At 36.3% G+C, this 16,792-nt stretch overlaps 1 protein-coding gene and 1 pseudogene across 1 annotated transcript; one reads left to right on the forward strand and one right to left on the reverse strand.

Moving 5' to 3' along the window:
• Positions 1 to 653: 653 nt before the first annotated feature.
• LOC148916584 (uncharacterized protein At2g29880-like) lies at positions 654 to 1,716 on the forward strand. The gene is made up of 2 exons (XM_089051705.1): positions 654 to 755; positions 1,108 to 1,716. The coding sequence occupies exons 1-2, from the start codon at positions 654 to 656 to the stop codon at positions 1,714 to 1,716; spliced, it is 711 nt and encodes a 236-aa protein (XP_088907831.1).
• A 6,203-nt stretch (positions 1,717 to 7,919) lies between these two features.
• On the reverse strand, positions 7,920 to 15,702 carry LOC148916585 (uncharacterized; annotated as a pseudogene).
• Positions 15,703 to 16,792: the final 1,090 nt, after the last annotated feature.

Raw genomic sequence — 16,792 nt, forward strand, 5'->3', positions numbered from 1 at the left:
TCTCACGCTGGACAGAAGATGAACAGACTTGAGAAGTAACAACAGCAACGGAGAAAAGGTTCTCATCTTTTCTCTTCACATGCTTGCTATTATTTGTTTTTGTCTCTATTTGCATTATTCGTGTTGCTGATGTGGTACATCTGTGTATATCTGTGTTGCTTTTTGTTTCTGTAAATATTGATATGAATGATTTGATAGGAATGATACCAAACCCCATTATTATATGCGTTGCTGTTGTTGTGTTGCTTTGCTTTGGTTTGTTGTGTTACTTTTTGTTTTTGGTTTGTTGTGAACAGACTTGATAGGAATGGTTTTACTTATTTATATTTATTATTTCATAAAATAATATTTTATTACTTTTGTAAAAACTGGAGAAATAACTATTCAAATAACAATAGAGCTTTGTTTTGATACTAGTTTTTTTTATCTTTCCCACTTGGGAGAAAAGGACCACTGTGCTACGATTTTTTTTAATTTTATTTATTTATGATAAAGATGAACTTTCTTTTTTGCAAGTATGAATTTATACTAATTGCATTTTTTCATGTGCTTATTTGGCTCTATCATTGTTGTTTGACGTAAAGTTGTGAAATTATGTGTGATATATAATATAGTAGTAAAAGAGGTTTCTCTTACATGTATGATGTAGTAAAATGAAGGATTCACAACAAGGAAAGGACAAAGGAAAAGGAAAAAGTTCCGATAATTATGAACTTTGGACCAAGGAAGAAAGCGATTTCTTGTTAGAGCTATTGGTTGATGGTATCAGTCGAGGATGACGTGATACTAATGGGTCAATAAGTAAGCAAACAATAGAAAAAAGAGTACTTCCTCGCCTAAATGAGAAAACCGTGTCTCCTAAAACATATAACGATTACGTGAGCCGAATGAGATGGTATAAGAAGCAGTTCGACAAAATGACTACTCTCATGCGTAACAACCTGGATTTGGGTGGGACCCAATTACAAAGAAGTTCACGGCTAGTGATGAAGTATGGGAAAATTACTTGAAGGTGAGCTTCATATTATAAGCTATGTCACTTACTAGCTTGCTCTAATATTTTATTTATAATATATTAACACTCATCATTTTTTTTTTCTTTGCTAGTCCCACCCAAGTCACAAGAACCTTCAGACAGAAAGTGTTGCTAATTATGATGATTTAAAAATTGTGGTTGGGGGTGCAACTGCTACTGGAAATGGCTCACTTGCATTAGGTGTCAATGATACCGATGCAACAACTTTTAGGGACGAGGAAAACCTAAATTTTGGGATGGAAGACTTTACATATGATGCTGCCAATGAGACATTTGTAGCACCAAGTCACTATCAACCATCCTTCCAACCTTCATCACCCAACCAATCTACACCACCCTTTGAGTCCCCTTTAGGTGTTGAGGTTCCTCAAGGAAAAACAAGTCAAAAGAAGCGAAGTAGATCTGAGTATGATGGGAGTTCTAACTCAATTGGTTCCACCAACCAAGCCAAAGTTCTTGAAACCATATCCACCAATTTTGAGAAAATCTATGCTCTAATGGAGAAAAGAGAAAGAGATAGAGAGAATAGTATTTGGGATGCTATGAAGGATGTACCAAACTTGGATGACAATGCTCGATTCTTGGCGATTGAATTGCTTAATACTAAAGTCAAACAAGACATGTTCTTGAAGATGTCACCCGAAGAGCGCTCATCTTGGATATCCTTCAAATTGGGATGAATTGTTATTTGGATCACCTTGGTTTTTGGTTGAAAATTGTTTACTTTGAATTGTTGAACTATGAATTTGATTTTTGGTATTTTTGTTGAACTATGTATTTTGGTTGTCATTTTGGTTGAACTATGCATTTGGTTTAATTTGTTATATTTTGATTGAACTTTTTCCTATTTTTGTTGAACTATATATTTTGGTTGGACTATGTATTTGGTTTTCATTGTTGTATTTTAATTTCCATGAATATGCTTTTTTTTTTTTTTTTTTCAAACCATGAACAAAAAGTGGTGACCAACTAAAATAATATGTATGAAAATCACTAGAAACGATAAAGTAATATGACCAACTAAAACTATCATCTATACAAAGTAATATGAGGTCCTCATGCAAACAGTACGTATCCATTAATCACTAGAAACAATAGCTCTTATTTCATTCAAATTGATTGTTCTAATTAATATGTATGAATTCTTTTTTAATTTTTATTTATCAACATGTTAATTACATGATAAAGAATTAATTTTTAATCTTTTATTTTCTTTGTAGTCTCATGTATTTGAATTCTACAAACAATGTCACTATCTACAATTCCTAATTTGTTGGTTAATTTTGATTTTTTTTTTTCACAGAGAGGAAGAAGAAATGGAGAATGAAGAAATTGGTGAACAAGAAATAGATGAAGATTTGGATGAAGAATTTGATGAAGGCATTAAGATTTTACTTATGGAAACTCAAACATTAATACAAGTGCTACATCAGTCAGAGGGGGATGAAGGACATATTGAGCGTCCGCTAACTCGACGACGAATTACTACTGTTGGACATGATTATATACATCAGGCATTGAACGAGGATCCCGCAATTTTCCGACAGGTATATAGGATGTATCCTGATGTGTTCCAAAAATTATGCACTATCCTTCGAGAAAAAACACTCTTAAAGGACACAAGATATATTTGTGTTGAAGAAATGCTAGCAGCATTTTTACAAATTGTCGGTCAAAATTCTAGATATTGTGTCATTCGTAAAACATTTGGGCGATCACAATTCGCCACAAGTGAAAATTTTCACAAAGTTTTGAGGGCTTTGAATACAATAGCATCTGAGTTGATGGCTAAACCAGGATCGGGAGTGCCATCTAAAATAAGAGAAAGTACAAGGTTTTATCCTTATTTCAAGGTAAGTGACAACCATTCCATAATAATAATAATTATTATTATCCTTATTATTACTATTACTATTATTATTATTATTATTATTATTATTATTATTATTATTATTATTATACCATTACATTTTTGAATTATTACAGGATTGCATTGGAGCTATTGATGGGACACATATTCCAGCAATAGTGAGGGGACGCGATGTCAGCAACTATCGTAATCGACATGGAAATATATCCCAAAATGTATTAGCGGCTTACAATTTTGATTTGGAATTCATGTATGTCCTTAGCGGATGGGAGGGTTCGGCTCATGATTCAAAAGTGTTAAGTGATGCTCTATCAAGGAGGAATGGTCTTAAAGTTCCTCAAGGTAAATGCTTATCTTTTTTGTTAGAAATGAGTTTTATTTCTATGTTGCATACTAATATATATATATATGTGTACTATATAATTAGGTAAACATTTCTTAGTGGATTGTGGATTTGCCAACCGACGCCAATTTTTAGCTCCATTTCGAGGTGTGCGATATCATCTCCAAGATTTTGTAGGTCATGGTCGTGATCCTGAAAATGAAAATGAGTTGTTCAACCTTCGTCATGCGTCCTTAAGGAATGTGATCGAGAGGATATTTGGTATTTTTAAATCGCGCTTCACAATTTTTAAGTCAGCTCCTCCATTTCTATTTAACACACAAGCAGAGCTAGTGTTAGCATGTGCAACATTACACAACTTTCTTCGTAAGGAGTGTCGTTCCGATGAATTTCCTATTGAGCCAACTGATGAATCTTCATCATCTTCATCCTCATCAATACCAGTTGATGAAGAGGACAATTTTGAGCAGATTTATCAAACCCAAGACCAACAAAGAGAGGATGCTAATACATGGAGAGCTAGCATAGCTTCAGCTATGTGGAGAGATGCTATCTAGGTCATATGAGGAGATGAAGCTCCAACAAATGTTTATTACGTCTTGAATAACTTTTGTTTTCCTTAAGCCATGTCTAGTTGATACATGACGTTATTGTTATTACTTTTATCATTTGGTTATTTATTCATGTAGCATAATTAATCCATGTTATTATATAATTTTTATTTCATATGAAATCCTAGAGCAAATCAATTGATTCTTTGGAGAATACAAAAATATCCCAAGTGAATCATAAGAGAATCATGTAATTACAATCTATTAAAATCATAAGTAAAATCTTGTAATTACAAATCATGTTGAAATCCATTACATTAAAATCATGTGATTACAATCTATTAAAATCCTAATTGAATACACCCCCCTAAGAGAACCAGCTTGGACTTCATGAAATCCAGAGGGCTCGGCCCGCCGCTCCCGGCTCGACCTGCTGAGTGAACCACCTCACCTGGCTCTATCTCTTCCTTCCTCGAAACTACTGCTGGTGTTTGCGTTGCATGAATCAAACGCAGTTCTCATGAAGAAAACCATGGCAGTGGAGAGAGAAAACAGCGCCAGAACCATCAAAGACCATTTCTTCTTCTGCATTCCCATCCACGCATTCGCCGGCTTCCCCATGAATCTCTTAAGCTTTTCCCGATTTCATAAATTTCATATCATTTGAAAACTCCGATCTGCAACGGCAAGCACGATGTGTAAGATCAAATCTGAGATTTTTTTTCCTTCAGAATATTTAACTTGATAGAACTTCAGCGTCGTAGACTCGTAGTTGAAACTTGTGGTGTGGGCTCGACAACCTGAATCCCAGAGGGCTTTTGGACTCGCATTTTTATACAATCATTTTTGGACTTAAAAGTTACGCACGCTTCCTTAAGCTTCTTTTGGGCTAAGCTTTTCTTGGGCTTCTAGTTGACTCTTAGGTTTTTATTCAAGACTTCTATAGCGAGGGCTTCATTTTTAGATGAGGTTCTTTCTCTTAACTGTTAAATCAAATTGATTAGTTTGATCTAACAGTTAAAAGATGGGGCCTCTAAGGCCTTACCCTCACTATAAAATGACTCGTTTTTTATTATCTGGGATGTAAATTTACATTAATTTGTGTTACGATTAACGTTATACTTCAGGTACAAGAATAGAAAAAAGATAAGGGGAAAAAATAAGAATAAAAAGTGGAATTAAATATTACCTTTGTAGTTTGATTCCATTAAAATGTCTTTGCATCAACCGAATAAGCTTCATAAATGCAAAGTAAAAAATATAAATAATTAAATTCCACATATATATTAGTTGTAAATATGGGAGACTTTGGAAAAACCCAAAGGAGAGAGAAATTTTGTAAAAGAAGCCAAAATGGACAAATTTGCCCTTATTTATTTTTGGATTTCCTAAGAAATCATTTACACTTGCATGTCTTTGATTTGAAAGTTGAGAGGTTTTTCTGTCTTTTTTAAAAAAGTTTTGGCTTTTTCCAAAAGTGAAAATTTTTTTATGGCTAAAATCTAAATTTACTAAATATTATAGTAGTATATATATATATATATTTTCCTAATGTGTGGGCCATGTAGGTTTTTTTTGCTTCTTCAAAAACCTTTTGTCAAAGACAGCATTTGATAACTATTTCATTTTCCATTTTTAATTTTAATTTTTCCTTTTTTCAAAAATTGAAAACATGTGTTTGGTAACAAATTGTGTTAGTTTAAACAAAAAGCTATGATTTTGATCAGATGTGTGAAATTATTAGAAATTTGGAGATTAAATTTGGGCAATGTCCAACATGGATTTGGGTTTTTGGAAGAGAGAGAATATGTGTTTTGGTTTTTTGTATTCAATTAAAAGAAGAGAAGCAATTTTTTAAGTAAGAGAAGCCACATACCTAACATGACTTTGATTTGAGAGTTGAGGGTTGAGAGTGAAATATCTCATATTATATGATCACTTCGTTGCCTATCTCAATGCAAGGAATGTGAGACATCTTGGCCTAATCTTATCCTGTCTTATTCTTATACCTTTTCTCCAAGGCAGGACAAAAGAGGATACGCAGATAAGAAAGAGATGGCGGCAAACCTTCTTCTGGCAAGCATTGGAGACTGGGACAGTTCCAAATGTATAGATTTTGAAGAGAAATGAGGTGTTGAAGTTCCTATCCTGGCAGGAATTCCAGACTTGGAAACTTTCAATTTCTAGCACTTGAAGAGAAGTGAGGTGTCTAAGAGCAGCACCATCGTTGCACTCAAACCAGGCAAAAGGCCCTCCTGGCAAGCCCAAACACCCTCCAGCGAGAGACCAGGCCGGGCAAGCCCAAGGGCAGGTTGCGCTGAGCTTCCGAGGGTTGTGACGTTAGTGCACGGTAATTCAAATTTTTTTACCGTTGGGCGTGAGTTTCAATCGCCAACGGTAAAAAATTTGACTTCCACTCGCGACGTCACCGCCCATAGAATCCAACGGGCATGTGCCACGTGTTGCAACCAGGATGCTCCGATCAATTTTTTTCCAAAATCCGATGGTCCTCTTTTTTAACTAAAAATTGCAAAAAAAATCGAAACAATTCTGAAATTTTTTTAAAAAAATACCAAAAAATTCTGTATTTTTTCCCTATAAATACCTAACCATTTTATTTACTTTCCACACCAAATCTTCATACAATTTCTTCTCCATCCAATATTTTTTACTCTCCACTCACATTATTCACTTTCCACACCAATTCTCCATACAAACTCTTCTCCTTCCAATATTTTTTACTCTCCACTCACATTTTTCTACCACTTTCCATTTGTATTAAAAAAAAAAAAAAAAAATGGCATCTTTTGTCGAAGCCGGATGCTCGTGGACAACTCAGGAAGATATTGCGTTGTGTCAGTCTTGGGTGAACATTAGTCATGACCCTATCACGGGCAATGAGATGAAGTTCCATCATATGTGAAGCAAAATTCATGGAGAATTTTGTCAAAGATCAGGTTCCATTCGGACCGAAATAGCCTTGTCTAATAGATGGAAACTTCTAAATAAAGAGTTAGGGAAATGGAGAAATGCCTTAACAAAAGCAAGGGAGAACATTCAAAGCGGTCAAAATCTATCTGATGAGGTAAAATATTTATAATTGCCATTTTAATCAATTTAATGTAACTTTTTTTTTATTGCATATTCTATTTCTTTTTCTTGCATAATCTTTTTCTTTTCTTTTTGCATTTCCAATTTGTCTATATTTTCTTGCATAATCAATTTTATTCTTGCATTTCAAAATAGTTTATATTTTCTTGCATAATATTTATTTTTCCTTGCACTTCCAATTATTTATTTTTAATAGATCATACAAGCACAAATGTGGTTCGATGCCATGGGGCAAGGCAAAAAAAGTTTCGTGCATTTCCAATGTTGGGAAGTTGTGAAGGATTGTTCGAGATTCAAAATTATTCCCACCAGTCCGCCAGTTGTGTTGAATGAGACGCCGCTCCACGATTCGCCATTGGACTCCCCAATGGAAATGGAGTCACCACTCCCACGTCCGCTGAGACCTATTGGGAGAAAGGCGGCAAAGGCCAAGAGAGGGGGCACTTCGAACAATGAATGTGTACAATTATTGGAGCAAATAGCTAAGAACACCTCACTAAGAATTGAGAGAGACTTGAAAAGAGATGAAGTGGACATGGCACGAGAGGAAGCATTTGCAATTCAACAGCAGCAGGCACAAGAAAAAGACATGGATGATAGAGAGATGAAAATCATGGCCATGGATACGAACCATATGTCTCCTGAAACAAAGGCCTATTGGAAGCTAAGACGAAGGGATGTGATGAGAAGAAAACTTTTCCATGACGATGGACCTAGCAATATGGATTGGTTAAATGATGAAAACCATTAGGTTGTATTGAAACACCTTTGCCATATGTTGTATTGTTTCCTTTTTATTCAATAAACAAAGCATTAAATAATATGACTATTTATTAAAAACATTTTAGCATCAAAACAAAGATTAATTAAAAACAAACCTTAATTTATTGCCTTTCCAACACACGAAACAAACCATACATAAAAGCATAATAATAATAAAAAGCATAATTCCAAAAAACACCACACACAAAATAAAGCATAATTCCAAACAAAGCACTAATCTTGACTTCATCCATTGTGATTGCCTTTCATCTCCCACAAATGCTCGATCAAGTCAACTTGACGTCTCTCGTGAACATATGAAGATTGCATTTCTTGATAACAATCAATCATGGGGTTGTTGAATTGACCATCTCGAAGTAACAATTCGGGCTCTAATGGTAGTCCATTTGGTCCCATCGGCCTTTCATATATTCTTGTCAATGTCGTGTTCATGGGATCAGGTTCCAACACCTCTAGAGCATTGTAGTCATACTCATCTTCCACAATCATGTTGTGGAGGATGATGCAAGTCATCATAATACTCCGCAGCACCTCCTCATTTAGCATCCGAGCATAACCCCTAATAATTGCCCAACGAGCTTGCAAGATACCGAAACACCTTTTCATGTCTTTCATGTAACCTTATTGAAAGGAAGCAAAGCTTCTTTCCTTCTCAGAATGGGGATTCGAAATTGTTTTCACGAATGTCATCCACCTAGGATAAATTATGTCGGCAAGGTAGTACGCACCAGAGTATACGGTATTGTTGATTTGGTACGTGACTGGGGGGAATGACCTCACAATACCTCGTCGAACGCCGGGGATTGACCAAGGACATTGAGGTCATTCTGAGATCCGGCAACCCCGAAGAAGGCATGCCAAACCCAACAGTCGAATGAAGCTACGGCCTCCAAAATTATACTTTTTTGGCCCTTCTGATTCCCGTACTCTCTTTGCCAAGCAATAGGACAATTCTTCCACTGCCAGTGCATGCAATCGATGCTTCCAATCATTCCTAGGAAACCTCAAGCCTCCCCTTTTTGTAGAAGCCTTTGCAAGTCCCTCGGCGTGAGTTTGCGAAGGTACTCCCTCGTGTACAAATTTTCCACTGCATCACAGAATCTCACCAAACACTCTAGGATAGTAGATTTTCCCATCCTTGCAATCTTATCTACCTGCTCTGTAGATGCCCCACAAGCAAGCATCCGTAAAGCAGCTGTAAGTTTTTGCTCCGGGATAAGACCCAAAACTCCAACAGCATCATGCTTTTGAATGAAGTATGTGTCGTAATTACAAATATCATGCATGATTTTTTGGAACAAATGTGGCTGCATTCTATATCTCTCTAGAAACTTAGAAACATGATAAAATGAATTTGGGATAAAGTAATCCTCCAAGAGATTCTTACCCTGAGACTCCCTACGTCTGTCCACATTCGGGGCACGACGACGATGGTGTTGCCTTGATTGATTAAGCATACACACCGCTGCTGCAAGCATTTGTTCCTTTTCTTCATCGGCGTCCCGATCTTCTTCAGCACTTCTACGCTGGATTTCTTCCCCTTCTTTTAGTTGCCTCTCCAACACCGTCCTCAAGTTTGACATTGAGAGTATAATGTATTTTGTAAAATCTGAGAAATGAAGGAATAGAAAAGAGATTGTGTGAGAGGTATGAGTTAATGGTGTAGTTTTATAGAGGGATTTAGAAGATAGATATGACATGTGGCATAATTTTAGAATGTGAAAATCTTATCTGAAATATGATATTATAATTTTTTGGGTAAACTATAGTAAACCCCTCAACCTATAGGGTTATTTACGCGTCCATACCCGATTTTGGGGACATTTATGGGTACATACTCAACGTCACGGAAAACCTACAGATTGCCCGCTCCGTTTGCGAGTTCGTCAAAAAATCCGTTATCTGCCTACGTGGCAAATGTGGGTTCTATTTTTTTAATGAGGTGGACTTACAGGTGGAGAAATAAATAATAAAAAATTATATATTTTTCAAAACTAAGTTTAAATCATTAAAATTATTTTAAAATTGATTATAAAAAATAAAAACAAAAAACAAAAAACCAACCCAGAAGAACCCACCACTCTCCCCCGTTGCAACCCTCCCTCAACACCCACCCATGGCAGCCCAACACAAACAAAAAAATTCATCTTCTCCGATATCCCCTTGCATTCTCAACCGTTATCCTCTCTCTCCTACCACCTTCCCGACCCAACCCAAACCACAATATGAATCCCGACTAAATCCTCACCATCACCAACAACACCCGAACCCAAGACTGCGCCCCATCCTCATCCGCTATCTTTTTCACCAGAGAGAAGCTTGGAGAAGAACCCATATGCATCAGCTAAGAACCCAATTTCATTTTCACAGATAATTTCAGTTGTTTCAGACCAAAGCTCGCCCATTTCGTCACCAGAGATAAGAACCCAGATGCGTCATCGAAAGTTTCGGCCTTTTCATATCATAATGAGCAATCTCGTTCATCATCTTCATCTTATTTATCGTCACTAGAGAGACAATCAAATGCTTCTGATCCAAAGGCCAAGTCTTTTTCACCAGAGAAAAGCCCAGCTACATTACCAGGAATTTCAAGTGCTTTTGAATATATTCATTTGGATCCAAGTGCATCTGAAACCCAGATCAAAATCTCAATCAATTTCTTCTCCATTTGGTTCTTGTAACTCTTCGATTAATTACTCTCATACAAAGAGTAAAGAAAATGGGGCAAGTGAAGGAGGAAGAGAAGGTTTGCAGAGAGGTTGAGAAAATTGTGAAGTTGGCTGGAGACATGGGGTGAGGAGACGGAGAAGATGAGGGTTTTTTATTTTATTTTATTTTATTTTAATTAATGTTTTTAATTATTATTTATTTTTTTAATTTTATTTGCTTTTTTTAAAATTTTTTTTTTAAAATTTATTTTAAAAATAAATATTTATTATTTATTTGTCCACCTGTAAGTCCACCTCATTAAAAAATGAAACCCACATTTGCCACGTAGGCAGATAACGGATTTCCTGACGAACTCGCTAACGAAGGGGGCAATCTGTAGGTTTTCTGCGACGTTGAGTATGTACCCATAAATGTCCCCAAAATCGGGTATGGACTCGTAAATGACCCTATAGGTTAGGGGGTTTACTGTAGTTAACCCTAATTTTTTAAAAATATCTGAAAATCATATATGACATGGGACACGTGGCACAATTTTAGAGGGTGAAAATCTTATCTGACATATGAGATTATAATTTTTTTTTTTAAATATCTGATAATCGTATCTGACATGGGACACGTGGCATAATTTTAGAGAGTGAAAATCTTATCCGAAAATTTAATTACAAAAGATTATCAAAATTAATGGTTTAAAGTATAAAAAAATAGGAAATAAAGTACAATGAATAGTATTTGCCTTAGACTTAGCCCTCATGGGTGAAACCACAAATGGCAAGGTTGACACTATTCACATGAATAGTGGCAGCCCTTGCTTGCCCTTACCCTGGACTTAGCCCTTAGAGCACTTCCACCCACAAGGGTTAAGTCTAAGGTAAGGGCAAGTAAGGGCTGCCACTATTCATGTGAATAGTGTTAGCCTTTGCATTGGTGGTTCCACACATGAGGGCAAAGTTTAGGGCAAGTCTATGGCAATTACTATTCATTGTACTTTATTTCCTATTTTTTTATACTTTAAACCATTAATTTTGATAATCTTTTGTAATTAAATTTTCGGATAAGATTTTCACTCTCTAAAATTGTGCCATGTGTCCCACGTCAGATACAATTTTCAGATATTAAAAAAAAAAATTATAACCTCATATTTCAGATAAGATTTGGTGTGGAAAGTAAATAAAATGGTTAGGTATTTATAGGGAAAAAATACATAATTTTTTTAAAAAATTCAGAATTTTTCAGAATTTTTTGATTTTTTTGCAATTTTTAAGCCAAAAAGCGAGGGCCGTCAATTTCTAGAAAAAGCGATCAAAGCGTCCCTGTCGCGACACGTGGCGCGTTACGTTGGATTCATCGGTGGCGTTAGCGCGCAGAATCAAATTTTTTACCGTTGGCGTGTGAATTACACGCGCCAACGGTAAAAATTTGATTTTCCGTGCGCTAACGTCACAAGACTCAGGTTGAAGCCCAAGTGGAAGTTGCCCTTGGGCTGCACAGGTGGTGGGACCCAGCAGTTGCCCGGGCTGATTCTCTCGCTGGAGCTGTTTTGGGCCAAGTCGGGGGGCCTTTCACCCGGTTTTGGTGCTGCGGTGGAGTTGCTCTTAGAGCACTTCCACCAACAAGGGCTAAGTCTAAGGCATGAGCAAGCAAGGGCTGCCACTATTCATGTGAATAGTGTCAGCCTTTGCATTTGTGGTTCCACCCATGAGAGCAAAGTCTAGGGCAAGTGTAAGGCAATTACTATTTATTGTACTTTATTTCCTATTTGTTTATACTTTAAACCATTAATTTTGATAAGCTTTTTAGATTATATTTTCGGTTGTCACGTGTCATTATTTATTATAAAATTTTCACTTAAAATTTAAGATAACATTTTTCGAATACAATTTTCAAATAAAATTTTTGGATAAAATTTTCGGTTACCACATGTCCATATTTATTATAAAATTCACATCTCACTCATCATACAATTGAAATATTCTTGGTCTTCATAGTCCGACACAATGGAATACAAGGACAACTCCATCATTGGCGGAGGCAGTTCCACCGGATCACGACGTGGGGGAGTATTTTCCTTCGGAGGACGTAATAGTGCCATTATTTCGACACAACCACTGGAACTGCGGACATTGTTCACTTGAGGAGCCATGTGTAATGGTTTTCCTCTTTTTTGTTTTGCCTTGACTAATCTATTAAAAAAAAGAAATTGGAAATGCAAGAAATATATATATATATATATATAAAGACACTAAATTGAATAAAACGGAAATTATTTTTTTTTATTACCTCGTTGCCAAGATTTTGACCTCTTCGAACATTTGTCCACGACCCTCCGGCTTTGATGGAAGATGACATTTGTATTTTTGCACAAATGAAATTTTGTAGTAGAAAATTTGGTGTGGAAAGTGAAATATATTGGAAGGAGATGAGTTTTTATGAAGATTTGGTGTAGAAAGTGAATAAAATGGTTAGGTATTTATAGGGAAAAAATATAGAATTTTTTGGTATTTAAAAAAAAATTCATAATTTTTCATAATTTTTTCGAATTGTTTTGCAATTTTTTAGCCAAAAAGCGAGGACCGTCGATTTACGGAAAAAGATCGAAGCATCCTGTCGCGACATGTGGCACTTTACCGCTGGATTACGCGCGTCGTGGCGTGGAAATCAAATGTTTTTACCGTTGGCGTGTAATTCACATGCCAACAAAAAAATCTGCTTTACTATCGCGTCGACGTGATGCCGACGTCACAAAACTCGGGCTTCACCTGGCGGTTGCCCTTGGGCTTGCTCAGGTTGGTGGGACCCACCACGAAACCGGCCGCTTCTCTTGCACCTGGAGCCATCTCGGGCTCGCCAGGGCCCTTTCCCGATTTGGGTCTGGACTGCTCTTAGAGCACTTCCAAAGAAGTGAGAAGCGTTGCCATGGCAAGGGGCTATGGTGACACTATTCACGGAATAATGTCTACCATTGCAAAAAGTAAGTTGCACTTCCAGCAGTTGCCATGGCAAGGAGGGGTACTATTCAAGTTTTTGTTTTTTTCACAAATTTGTTTACCTAAACAATTAATTTGGACAATATTTTCGGATGAGATTTTCTGATAAAATATTCGGATAAGATTTTCAGATAAGATTTTCGGTTCAAAATTTCAGATAAATTTTTTTTTCAAATTTTAGATAAATTTCAAATTTTCAAAATCATATGAATTTCAAATTTCAGATAAATTTCATTTGAATTTCAACTTTGCATTTGAATTTCAATTTCAGATAAATTTCATCCGAGTTTCAAATTTCAGATAAGATTTTCACCTTATAAAATTGCGCCACGTGTCATCCGAATTTCAAATTTCAGATAAATTTCATTTGAATTTCACATTTCAGATACATTTCATTTGAATTTCAAATTTCGGATAAGATTTTCACCCTATCAACTTGCGCCACGTGTCATGTCTATCGACCTAAATTTTTCTATAAAACAAAGGCTCATCTCACAAAGCTCTCACACTACATCTTCTCAAAAATTTCATTTCTCAGATTTTAGATTTTAGATTTCATCTTCCATTCACAATGTCAGACATGGAGGTCTTGGAGAGGCAAGAGCGAGAAATAAGAGAAAGAAGGCGTAAATGAGCTGCAAGCAAAAAAGCGCAGAAAGATCTAGATCAGCAACTTGTCATGGCTGTGGCCATGCTTGATGAAGAAAACCAGAGCGAGTCGTGGTTCACATGAAGGCCGTGCCCCAAATGTTGACAGACATAGGCATTCTCGAGGTAAGAATCTTACGGAAGATTATTTTATCCCAACGTCTCTATACTCTAATGTTCATTTTCGAGGGAGGTATAGAATGCAACAACATTTGTTCAATAAAATCATGCATGATATTTGCAATTATGATGAATACTTTGTTCAAAAGAGAAATTGTGCTGGTGTTTTGGGACTGCTTCCCGAACAAAAGTTCACAGCTGTTATACAAATGTTGGCGTATGGTGCATCTCGATCAGTGGATGAGATTGCCGGATGGGAAGTCCACGCCTTGGAGAGTTTGGTTAGATTTTGTGATGCGATCGAAACTCAGACACTGGGACGACTGCGCCGACCCACACCGAGGACTGCAACAACCTGCAGAAAGCCGAAGCGGAGAGGATTTCCAGAATGATTGGTAGCATCGGCATGCAGCAATGGAAGAATTGCCCAACCGCTTGGCGGTGAGTACGAAAATCGGAAAGGCCAAAAAACATCATCCTTGAAGCCGTTGCAGGTTTCGATACATGGGTTTGGCAAGCCTTTTTCGGAGTTGCTGGATCTCAAAATGACTTGAATGTCCAGGGTCAATCCCCGGTGTTCAATGATGTTTTGAGAGGAGAAGCCCCAAAAATCACATATGAAGTCAATAATACTGTCTACCAAACTGGGTATTATCTAGCTGATGGGATCTACCCAAGGTGGACAACATTCGTGAAATCACTTCCGCATCCCCGAACCCAAAAGCAAAAATTATTTGCTAGATATCAAGAGGGTTACAGAAAGGATGTGGAGAGGTGCTTTGGTATCCTCCAAGCTCGGTGGGCGATCATTAGGGGTGCGGCGTGTATGTTTGATGAGGAGGTGTTGAGGAGCATAATGATGACATGCATCATCCTTCATAACATGATTGTGGAGGATGAGTATGATTACGAAGCTGAAGAGGTGTACGAACCCGATCTCATGAACACGGTCTTGAATGTTTTGAATAAAAAGGAATTTTATTTAATAGTTTCTTTGGTAACTCAAAGAAAACCAATACTACTAATAAAATAAAATACATGAATTCCAACTAATTTTGAAAACAAAACATTAAAATACAATGAAATGAAAAGGCAAGCAAACTAACTTAATGGTTTTCATCATTTAACCAATCCGTATTGCTAGGTCCATGATCAAGAAAAAGTCTTCGTCTCATAATAGCCTTTCGTTCTAGCTTCCAATATTGTTTTGTTTCAAGAGACATGTGGCTTGTATCCATGGCCATGGTTTCCCGATCATTCTTTTCTTCGTTTTCTTTACGTTGATACTTCCTTTCTTTGCGTACATACTCCCTTTCTTTAGCAAATTCTATTGCCATTGCCCTATCATCTTCTTGGACTTTCTTGTCTATTTCAATTCTCAAGGCCCTTTGCCTTGCAATTTCCTCCAAAAATTTAGAGGTATTACTCGTAGAATTAATTCCTCGCTTTGCCTTCGCTGCCTTCCTCCCAATAGGCCTCAGCTCCTTTTCAATGGGTGAGTCTTCACTCATAGGGGATTCCATAGGCAAATCCGAAGCTTGTGAATCATGGAGTGGCGTCTCGTTTAACACCACCGTTGGAGCCATTGGAATAATGCTAAATCTCTTACAATGCTTCACCACCTCCCAACATTGGGTATGGTTGAAATTTTTTTTTCCCTTGTCCAGTAGCACCATCCCACATTTGAGCTTGCACAATCTATATAAAAGAATTGAATAAGCAAGGAACTTAAAAAAAATATTGGTAATGCAAAAAAGATAAACATATGAATGAAAATCCAAGAAATATTAACAAAATATAGAGAATGCAAGAAACATTCAAATAAATATGGAAATACAAGAAATATTAACAAAATATAGAGAATGCAACAACCATTTAAATAAATATTAGAAATACAAGAAATAATAACAAAATATAAAATTGCAAGAAACATTTAAATACATATGGAAATACAAGAAATATTAACAAAATATACCAATTGCAAGAAACATTAAAATTAAAATTAATAGGACATTAAAATTAATAAAATTAAAATTACAAATAATTTACCTCATCGCTTAGATTTTCCCCGCTTGCATGGTTATTCATTGCTTTTGTGAGGGCATCTCTCCATTTCCCCAACTCTTTGTTGAGAAGTTTCCACCGACTTGACAATGCGCTTTCCGTACGGGTGGAACCCGATCTTTCAACAAATTCGTGAAGAATTTTTTTTCACATTTGACTGAATTTCATCTCATTAACCGATATGGGATCATGACTAATTTGGACCCAACAAGACATCTTCCATGATGCTCCATTCCCCTCCGGTTTCTTGAGAAAAAGCCATAATGATAGAGAAAAATTAAACTTGAAAATGAAAACAATTTAGAGTAAAAAGTGAAGAAAATATTGAATAGAAAGTGAATAATAGTTGGAGAAGGAGAAATGTATGAGAATTTGTTGCTAAAACTAAAGAGTAGGTGCTGGTATTTATAGAAAAAAAGTCAGTATTTTTTGGGATTTTTAAAAAAAAAATTTACGATTTTTTTTAATCATTTTTTGCCTTGAAAAATTCCAGGCCGTTGGATTGGATGACAAGGCGTAATTGGAAGGACGAGAGGAGGCCACATCGCACATATCCTTTGGGTGAAAAGCTGACGCGCAATTTTGAATTTTTAATGTTGGCGCGTGCTAAAA

Source organism: Prunus mume, linkage group LG5 (genome assembly GCF_029339155.1).
Source record: "Prunus mume cultivar Tortuosa linkage group LG5, ASM2933915v1, whole genome shotgun sequence".
In the NCBI taxonomy this organism is placed as follows: Eukaryota; Viridiplantae; Streptophyta; class Magnoliopsida; order Rosales; family Rosaceae; genus Prunus; species Prunus mume.